The sequence below is a fragment of the Trematomus bernacchii genome, unplaced genomic scaffold (assembly GCF_902827165.1).
Source record: "Trematomus bernacchii unplaced genomic scaffold, fTreBer1.1, whole genome shotgun sequence".
Lineage (NCBI taxonomy): Eukaryota > Metazoa > Chordata > Actinopteri > Perciformes > Nototheniidae > Trematomus > Trematomus bernacchii.
In genome coordinates, this window is record NW_022987905.1 from 490,754 (window position 1) to 501,083 (window position 10,330).

Genomic DNA, 10,330 nt, shown 5'->3' on the forward strand with positions numbered 1-10,330 from the left:
ACGAAACTGATGGATATCATCAAACCTTTCACAATGTAATGATTATGTAATATTAATGTATTGTTGTTGCCTACATAACAATATTGTCCATATCCTGACCTGACATCAAAAGCACCCTGGCAACGGTAGCCGAGGAAACAATACAAATGTGATTGAATAGAACCAAAGCATTTGTATCAATAGGCTATTGCTGCATTTGTAGCATTTTATTTTGGAAAGCATCGACAGGAAGTGATCTTCATTTGGACGCTGGGGGGGCTTGACGATGGTAAAACGAGCCCGAAGCAAGTCAAGACTTTATGGGATGGGAACAGACGAGTGTGTCCCAGTGTTTTCCAGCTCCTGACAGTGTATTGTGACGGGCAGACACAGGAGGGATCCGCAGAGCTCATGCCGAGCAGCGGGCACACTGCAACCGGCGGGACGGGAGCCCTGCGGGGGTCTGGAAAATGGGAGCGGTGAAGTGAAAAAACGGCCGAGAAGCGGACTGTCTGGAGGAAAGGCACCAAAGTAAGTCCACGTAACTTTCTCGGTACAGAAAAGTAATGAAAAAGCAACATTTTTCATATTTTTCACACGTTTCTTTCCCTGTTTGTCAGAAAGTGGTTTTGTTAACTCTTCGTCTATCAGCAGTGTTACGATAGTTTCGGACACAGAGCTGTGGTCAGATCAGGTTTCACGGTTGCCTCTTGGTTTTAAGAAACCGCCCCTGCATGGTGTCCCATAGTTCTGGACTGACCATATCGTTAACCGCAAATTATTCACACACGGAGAAAGAAACTTTACGAAGTGTGCAAACTCTTGCGGTCCGATGCCCATAGTGGTGACATGTGGAGCTGTGATTGACAGCCAAGAGGGGCGGGGTAGACGTTAAAGTTGTTATAGTATAAGTACTCGTAGATACACATGTGATACTTGTTTTGGGTGTTTTATCCAGAAAGGCTGCAGTGGAGTCCTCCGGGGTTTGCCACGTACAGCTGCAAGAAATTTGATCTGCGGAGGTGCCCATGCAGTGAGAGTACACCGGCCCGCCTCCTGGTTGACGTCCCAGGGCAGCGGTGCAGCGTGGTAATGCACACAGGGCAGGACACAGTTAGTCACACTTTTTATGATGTGGTAGTCTGAAAATCAGCTGGAGACAGACTGTTAAACTGCAAAAAGAAGAGTTTAACTAGGGTTTCATGGAAAAGGTCCTTCTGATGGACCTATGAGTTAGTGGGGGTAGGCTACTCAGTACAAGTAGAAAATACTAAATCTTAAAAAACACTGTTACCAGTTAAAGTCCTGCATTTAATTAATGTGTATAGTGCTGCTATATCTTAACCTATAACCAATGTTTTTTTACAAGATGTATATGTTGTATTAGCCATAAGCTTAGTATTAAACTAAGGCTGTCAGATAAATGTAGTGAATAAAAAATACAACATTGTCTTCTAAAGTAAAGTGATGTAGACGTTTTATTCCACCACTGGAAACATTGGTAGAATAATTATGTTACTTGTTTTTAAGGAGCAATACTGCAATGATAAAAGGTAAAGTATTATTTAAATAGGTATTACTAAGTATAACAAGTAGCAAACAACTTTATTTTCAAAAGTTAAAACACTAGTTTCAGAAATACCCTATTTTTGTTATATCATTATATTTTGGATTATTAGTAATACTAATGGATTAATGATGAAATAAATTAAGATACTTTGTAATACACATAGTTTAACTTATAACAAACTTCTCGCAGGTTTTGTTTATGTAAAATCTTAATTCACAGAATGTGTAACTAAAGCCAAAGTAGCATGAAATGGTACATATACATTCCCAGAGGAAAAACACCTAGTCCTTCAAAGTTTTGGCCAATTTATACTGCTCTATTAAGTTAGAATACTTCAATATAAAATGTCTTATTGTGTCAAATGATAGGAACAGATACACCAATGTGTTGTCATAACTGGTGCAGGCTTGATTCAGTTGGGGAATATATCCAAAATGACCAAGAAGACATAGGCCTTTTTACACATAACAACAAGTCTGGGCACCTTCTTGCCAAGGATCACTCTACTGGGTAGTTATCTTATTTCAGTACATTACACTGTCTCATTGACACAAGTGGTAATTAGATTCTGGCCATGCTGTTAGCTGCACCTTCAGTGAATCTTTTACCACTTTCTGTAATACTGTCTCTTCTAACTTTGCTTAGATGTACTCTGATACATTTGATCAGTCTCCTTTATTGTGAACCTATTTATTCACTGTAACTGTAGGCGTGACATCAGTTTCATATAGACTCACGCTTCCCCCTCAGTGATGTGCATTAATGTGGCTTAACAGGATTAGCACGGCATCCATTTTTTAAATTTGATAGTTTTAGCCTTAAGATTTCATTTAGGGGTCTCAATAACATGAATAATAAACAACAGGAGGATTTTATAAATTGAAGGATCAGTGCTGTTTGAAAATACAGAAATGTGTTTATTAGGAAAATTAAGTTGATATTTTGAAGATTTACACCGCCATAAATGTGCAGTTTATTACTTCTTTGCACACATTTAGATAAAGAAATTCAAGCTGGCAAAACATCTTGTTAAGACATTAGATAAGTATATGGCTTGTGGGCAATAAAAGTGCTGTATTGTAATGGCTTTTGACACACTAAATGATTTTGTCTCTACACTGATACCAAACTATGGTAATTGGATTATCACAGGCGAGTTGGGCAAAAGTCTGCTTGCATTTGCCAGGAAATTATCCTTTTGTAAAGAAAACATACCATGCAAAGTAATCACTACTGCGGGAAAGAAAATAAATAAAGAGCTAATGGCCGATGATCCTCTGAGAACAGCAGGATGCCAGGTTATGAGGTGCCAAAAGACCTCTGAAAGTGAGGAGGTGTTGGGGCGTGATATCTCACATGCATTTGCCAATTGTCCACTCAGAGGGCTTGCAGCTCGAACTGCCGTTGCCTTTTGGGTAATTGCAGTAGTTAGAATGTGTATGATTTGAAGGCAGCGGCAGCAGTTTGCTGTTAGCTGACATTTATTGGCGAGCGGTCGAGAGGAACACCTGGTGCGGAGAGTTCACAATCCACGCCGAGGCAACAGATGGAGCAAATGAGGCAGGAAAGAGAAGGCGGTCCAGACAAATGTGGCCACAAAACCACACAGAGGTGACGAGCGGCTGAAGACCAGTGTGGTAGACGTAAAGAACGTATAATCGCTCGGTTTTACTGGCAGTTTCCCATGTTTAGTCTGCATATTGCCTCTGTGGTTTCCTAACAAGGCTGATCCCTTTGAGGCCTGTAGTTTGCTTGAGGGGAGACAACACTTGTAATTGCAGAGAAGGCGGGGAAGGACCTTTATTATCGTATTTCACAACAGCTAATGATGTCATACACAAGAAGAGTTGAGCCGTTTAACTGTAAATTTGAAAAACATGTATCGACACATTATGTTACAATAAACATAGAGAATTCATTCATCACGGTTTGACCTCTGTCCTTTTACGTGTGGTTTATTCTGTGGGCGGACTATTTCGCTTCTGAGGAGCTCAACCAGAAAAAAAGCTTGTTAAATTGTGTTCAGTGAGTGAGAGATTTGTGAACTCCGCTCAATTTGACAGTCATAAAACTTGGCTGCTCGTGTTTGGTCAAAACATGAAGCTGGAGAGACTCACACATGCATGGGAATAACATGGATTCTTGCCTTTTAAATAATAACTTTTACACGTTAAAAAGTGAACTCCAAAGCAGTCTCAACCAACTTAGTTTATATTCATATTACAAGTTACAGCATTACAAGTTACACCCTTTATGTAGAATACATTAAAAAAACGTTTTACTATCAGTGTTACAAGTAGTTAGCAGTAGTCAGGGTTCAGGGGTCAACACAAAAGAAACACGACACAGAGGTGATCAGCTCAGACTAAAAGACTTTGAGCCACAGTAATCAGCCTGCATATGTTGACCCACTATGCAGCTATGTAACCTCATCCTCTTACTAGCCAAGATGAATAACCCTAACCCCTGTTAGATATAGCTGATAACAGCCTGAGTACAATCTCCCTGCAAACCCCAAAATGAGACAGAATGAAAAATAAATGTCAGTTCAAGGATAGGAAAGCATTGTTATTTTACTTTTTACATATGAACAAGTAATTCCCTGGGAGGCTGAATTTGATTATGAAAAAATACTTAAGTTGTGAACAAGTGCTCACAGCATTGCATTATGGGACATATGCTGTAAAACTCTGTTGTATCTTTAACTCTCTTTGCTGTGTCACGCCTCGGTCACTTGATCATGACTGTTCATTTCTACCTGTTACGTAACTCTTAACCTCTGTCCAATTGTCATGCTTATATCAGCGTTGTATGTGTGCATGGGTGTGTGTGCATGGGTGTGTGTGTGTATACACGTTGCTTAAATTGAACTGGGTAAGCTCTATTCAGCTCTTATTTAGACATAGAGGGACAACAGCACCGGCAACACCTAAAAAAAGGTATTTTTCTCTGGTTTTAAATAAAGAATATGTGTTGAATTTGATTAATTAACTTATCGTTATTTGTACAAATTTCATTTACCTCTTCTTTATATATTTTAAATCAATCTTACAAATTATTGATGCATATTTTCTAATAGGCAGGCTTTGTTGACCGTTTTTTTTTTTCATTTTGAGGCTTTCCGTATGCTTTTTTTTCCAGATGTAGTGCTTTTATATTTATTTCACTAATCATATATTTGTGCTTTTAACTGCATTATGCATTTTGATTAATCTTACAAATTATCGATCCATATATTTTGAATGTGCAAGCTTTGTTTTCTTTCTTTTTTATGGCTTTCCCGAATGCTATTATTTCAGATGCAGGGCTATTATAGTTTGGGATTATTTTTTTATTTTTTTGTCTAAATGCTCTGAGGCTTAGAGAATGTGCTCATAAAGTGGGCAAAACAAATGTTTCATAATTTTAAGATAGAACAGTGATTCTGTATGTTAAGGGCTTTGATTTACAACCATACATTCCAGTGAGTACATTTAGAAAGTGCAAATGAACTCCTTGATCAAAGAAATTAGGTCACATCCGTTGGGAAGCCAAGAAGGAGGGGAATCGGGGCTACTCAAGTAGCACGGATAAAAGCTCAAAGTCTTATCACAAAGATTAACAAATACCTAGGAGATGGCATTTGAGCAGGAACAGCTCCTCTTATTCTGAAACCACCAACAAGGTGTTCTGGGAGAGTTTGGACAAGGCGTACTGTTCTAATCTGCTGATTGGGGTTTTTTCTCAGATGGTGATCGCAGCTTGGAAGCAAATTTGAACATGATAAAGATTAGGGCTGCTCAATTAATCACACTTTTATCAAAATTGCAATATGGACTAGTCATTTTTTCCAAATTGTGGAAGCTCAATATTGTTAAAGGCTAAAAATGTTGTATTCAGTATTGTGGTGATATCCGAGCCAACTATTGTTCTACAAAGTAAACAAAACATTTGTCTCCTACAGATACTCTTAAGAAGATCACACCATAATCATTTTAATATATGTTTAATGATGATGGGAATAAGGATGCAAAACTAATAAATCCCTCTAAATCGCAATATCAGTCAAAATGAGTTATTTTTTCCAAATCATTCAGCCCTAACAACTACAAAGCCTTTCTAACTGACATGTTAAAAAGTTATGTAAATATTTATGTGTTCTCTTTTCTAGAGCATAATGGCACTCCTTTTTTGCCTTGGCCTGTCGCTGCTGGCCTCCGTCCAGTCCAGCAACGTCAAGAACTGCCACCATGGCTGCCACTGTGAGGTGGAAAGCTTCGGCCTGTTCGACAGCTTTAGCCTGACCAGGGTGGACTGTCGGGGGCTGGGACCCGGGACCACCATGCCGATCCCCATCCCACTGGACACCTCCCACCTGGACCTGTCCTCCAACACCATGGGCCCGCTCACCAACACCATGTTGTCCGGTCCAGGCTACACCACCCTCGTTAGCTTGGACCTCAGCAGCAACCTTATAACAACGGTCAGTGTTTAAAGGAGCTCTAGTACATCATGAGGTTATGTTTCCTTTGACTTTAACGACACATTTGTATTTATAAAAATGAAAATGGTCATTTATAATCAATAAAATGTGATTGATGAATTGATGATTGACGGAGTCATATTTTGGGATTTTTTAATACATTTGTGTGTATTGTGTCCCGCATAGACTACACAGCGCTGACAAAAGTTAAACAAGTTATTTCAATGTATCTTCACATCTGAAAAATGTACCTGGCCAATGTTTTACGGTTTCTTTTCTCTTTCTCTCTATCTTGCCTTCACATTTTCAGATAACAGCCAATGTTCTGTCCAAGCTGCGTTACCTGGAGACTCTGGATCTGAGCCACAACAACCTGCAGAGCCTCTCTCTCGGCTGTTTCTCCGGCCTCCCATTGGCTGAAGTTGACCTCAGCCACAACAACTTCCAAGAGTTTGACATGGACGTGTTCGCCACCAAAGTAAATGGTGAGCCTGTCAGCGTGGATCTGTCTCACAACAGGCTTGTGTCAGTCTCCACGGCTTTGCGTGGGAGAGAGCTGCACATTCAAACCTTGAATCTGTCAGCAAACCGGCTGCTGAGCGTACCGGCGCTGGCAGGACTTCCGCTGAGGTACCTCAATCTGGATGGTAACCCCATCACACAGATCAAGGAGGGAGCTTTTGCTCAACTGAAAAATCTAGTTTATTTATCCATCAGTGGCCTCCAGGACCTTCACGAGATCATGCCAAACAGCTTCACGGGCCTCCTAAGCCTGCAAGTACTGGATCTCTCAAACAACCCCAAGCTCAAGACTTTAAGCCCCGCAGTTTTCAGCGGACTGGACTCCCTGCTGGAGCTGAATTTATCTGGCTCTGCTGTGGCGTCCTTGCCAAATAACATGCTGACACACCTGCCCAGCATTAAGAGTATCACATTAGGGCGGGGCATCCAATGCTGGAGGACACAGAAACAGAGACAGTTCCACCGGCAGCTGGGACAGGTCCAACACAACGAGGTGCTCAGCTGTAATGTGGAGGGCATCGTGTTGTAGGAACAGTGCCTGTGGAAATGGACCAATCCTTAAAGGGGCCAGTATAGTCCATCAGAAGTGCTTGCCAAGTGGTCGAATAGCTTCAGAAACCCCCCTCACACCAACATCTTTCTGACGTTGGATATAACCATTAACACTTTAGATTTCTAGCATGGTTGGACAACACGTCGTACAACCACCTTCTGAGAGTATAACCACGCCAGTACAATCCTAAAGCGAGAGCCGTGCCTTATCTGCTCTGATATGCAAAACACTTTTTTGTTACTTTCACTTAATTACCTCTGTTCCAAGGTGAGCTTTTGGAATATGTCTTAAAGGTTTAAAGTAGCCTACACAAACTCTTGACAGAAGTATAAAAAATGCTGTACCTTTCAGAAAAAACGACTTAAAACACACAAAAAACTGATCCATTTCTTTCAATCTTTACATTTAGCCTGAACTGGTAGATAATTTTTCATAAATCCAACTTTTTGAGTAATGTTCATACTGTTTGTTATGTACTTCATTTAAAGTGGGACCATATTAAGAGCTTTTTGCACTCAAACCAGTTGTGATGTTTTCTTAAAATGCACATACATGCAGTGTAATACAAAACCTTCTGTGCATTGCTCATCATATCCACACTGATTTTTCAACTCTTGACCACTAAGATCATTTTATTTGACTTTGAATGTGATGCTTTATTGAAATGTTTAAAGGGATAGTTAGACATTTTGGGAAATGTGCTGATTTGTTTAATAGCCGAGGGCTAGATGAGAAGATTCTGATATTAGTTGGTCCAATATGAAGCAATATAGCCAACAGCATGCTAGCTTAGCTTAGCACAAAGCCTGGAAACAGAGGGAAACAGCTAGCCTGGCTCTGTCCAAAGAACTTCTTAAGCTCACTAAATAACTTGTTAAATCAATACGAAAAACTAAATGTGAAAACAATGGCTGCGGTTGTACGAGGGTACTATTTATTGGACTTGCAGTGACTTCCTGTAGTCTTTTGGAATTCCCCATTAAACTACAACATGTTTTCTTTATGGTTCAGTTGTTGACAGATCAAAGACATTTAATTTAACTTGTTTATTTAATAAATGTTGTAATTTTTAGACGTAACCACATAAGCTGTTCTCCCCTGTTTCCATTCTTAATGCTACACTAAGCTTCTGGCTGTGGCTTTATACTTAACACACATACATGAAATTGTTGTGAATCTTCAGATCTAACTCTAATCAAGACAGCTAATGCGCATATTATACATTATTGTATTATATATATGTCCCAAAAATGTCAATCTGTACAATCCAAGTACCATAGTTCTTTATTAAGCTCGGTCTGGGTGGGAAACTTACGCTATCTTCTGTAAGTGATGAGGGCAAAGATCTTTTCTTGTTACGACCATTTCATTACTTGAATCTGACCTCCTTAAGGACTCTTAAGTTTGGTGGCCTTTAGAAATTAGGCCTGTGCAGCCTTTGACTCACTGTTCTGTTTGTCTTACACGTTACACAACGGCAGCGAACAGGCCAGTGACCATGTTGACCGGCAGTTTATTTTGACCTGCTGGCAAATCATTCTCCAGTGGAACAAAACGCGTGTTTGCAAACTAATTTGACCAATGAAGTAAATCAACGTTCTCTCAATGAGTAATGGTAAAACACCAAGCTGCACCTTGCTGTTACGTGTAACTTCACCTTAGCATTCCTGTGGTTTTTCTGTGGACATAAGAGGACGAACAGCCTCAAGACTGCATATTAGGGGTTTTGAATGAAAGTCAGAAGAGCCCAGTCTTGGTGTAGAAGTTTATATTTATATGTATGTAACTATTTTGTATATAACTTTATATATAAATGAATCTTGTGTGTAATAAATTGACTCTTCTCACACTTTAAATGACTGCGGTTTGTTCTGTGTTATGTAATAACCTCAACTATTCTTTGGTGCGTAAGGGAAGGAGCACAAACTCGTCGCAAAACAAAACAACTCACATGTCAGCGTCGTCATCTTATTTAATATTGTGGTAGAGAGCCTGTTTTGCCACTCCGTGTGTGGTTTGTTTTCTTAGCCTCAGATCAGGGTGTGTCGCTTAAAGGTGGGGTAGGTAATTTTGGAGAAACCAGCTCGAGTGTGCTAGAATTTGAAAATACACAACCGGAAAAAATCTGCCACTTCCTTACAGAGCCCCTCCTCCAACACACACGAACGTGCACATGACCAATGAGGGCACGAGATAAGTTTGTGCACAGATGGAAGGCTGACAGGCAGGTAGGCCATCCAGTTATTTTAGCCGGGACGGCTAAAATGATTGGTCGTGCTTTTTACAGTACTACGGCTTCCACAGATGACATTTTTTTATGGATTTTTTGTCAAAGCACTTAAGATATTCATTGCTATCGGGATGTTAAGAGCATTCCATGGAATATAACAAAAAGTGTATCTCGAGCCGGTTTCTCAAACTTACCTACCCCACCTTTAAAGGGATAAATAATCTTAAATCTGAGTTATTAATCTTGCAGCACTTTCTTCACTTTTGCAACGTGCTGTGGGTTTTGCATACTTGAAACTGTCGCGTTACAAAGACACAATAAACACACTTGTGGTTGTGAACAGACGTTTAAAAAAAAACTAAAGCGGGCAGACCTGTAAGGGTTTGGCAGCATACAGTGCTACACTTGGCTGGTAACATGCTAAGGAGGTGACTGGGTAGCAGACGAGTAGAGAAAGGAGAGAGAGCCAGGTTCCAGTCATGGCGGCTTACAGATCTCCTGTGTGCGTCTGGCAATGAGTGTTTTTTGTCCTGTGAGACAGAGAAGACATTATGCCCTTCTTTCTGTGACACATCTTTGAAACTCCAAGACGCCCAGAAACAGATACAAATAAGGCTGACTAAACCATTGCACCATAGTTGTACTGTACGTGTTACATCCCGTACATTGAGCGTGTGCAAATAGAGGATCTGTGGTCATTTACAAAGCCAAAATGACTCTTGTCTTGTTTTTGAGTCTGTTTATCCTATTATTTTTCACATTACTAGGAGGCTGCAGGGGAGCCCTTAGTGGATTGACCCCATTGTGGAAATCACTTCAAGATGTTTGTGCTTTTTCTTTTTTTTCCACTCCTGAAGCACTAGCATGTTGACATCCGAGTAACCAATCCTCCATCCAAGTAAGCTCTGACATAGAAGCACACAACTACACTGTGAAAAGACATTCAGGGAATGCAACAGCACAACAAATCAGTTTATAGATCAAAAGGGGGAGAAAATTCAGGTTTGACATGTC

The 10,330-nt window shown here is 40.2% G+C and overlaps 1 protein-coding gene across 3 annotated transcripts; it reads left to right on the forward strand.

Moving 5' to 3' along the window:
* Positions 1–247: 247 nt before the first annotated feature.
* tsku (tsukushi small leucine rich proteoglycan homolog (Xenopus laevis)) lies at positions 248–8,942 on the forward strand. 3 transcript variants are annotated; one of them, XM_034114772.1, is made up of 4 exons: positions 251–510; positions 938–1,068; positions 5,700–6,011; positions 6,322–8,942. In XM_034114772.1, exons 3-4 carry the CDS (start codon positions 5,706–5,708, stop codon positions 7,060–7,062), a joined length of 1,047 nt encoding a protein of 348 aa, XP_033970663.1. In that variant the 5' UTR covers positions 251–510; positions 938–1,068; positions 5,700–5,705; the 3' UTR covers positions 7,063–8,942. The 3 variants fall into 3 exon arrangements, with proteins under 3 accessions (XP_033970662.1, XP_033970663.1, XP_033970664.1); XM_034114771.1 differs by lacking the exon at positions 938–1,068 and having other exon boundaries at positions 248–510; XM_034114773.1 differs by lacking the exons at positions 251–510; positions 938–1,068 and adding an exon at positions 1,684–4,488.
* The last annotated feature ends 1,388 nt before the right edge of the window (positions 8,943–10,330 follow it).

Excerpts from the sequence above, each read along its gene's own strand:
- tsku (XM_034114771.1), top strand. The coding sequence starts at position 5,706 with ATGGCACTCCTTTTTTGCCTTGGCCTGTCGCTGCTGGCCTCCGTCCAG. Across the intron at positions 6,012-6,321 it reads GCAGCAACCTTATAACAACG|ATAACAGCCAATGTTCTGTC; the intron begins GTCAGTGTTTAA and ends TCACATTTTCAG.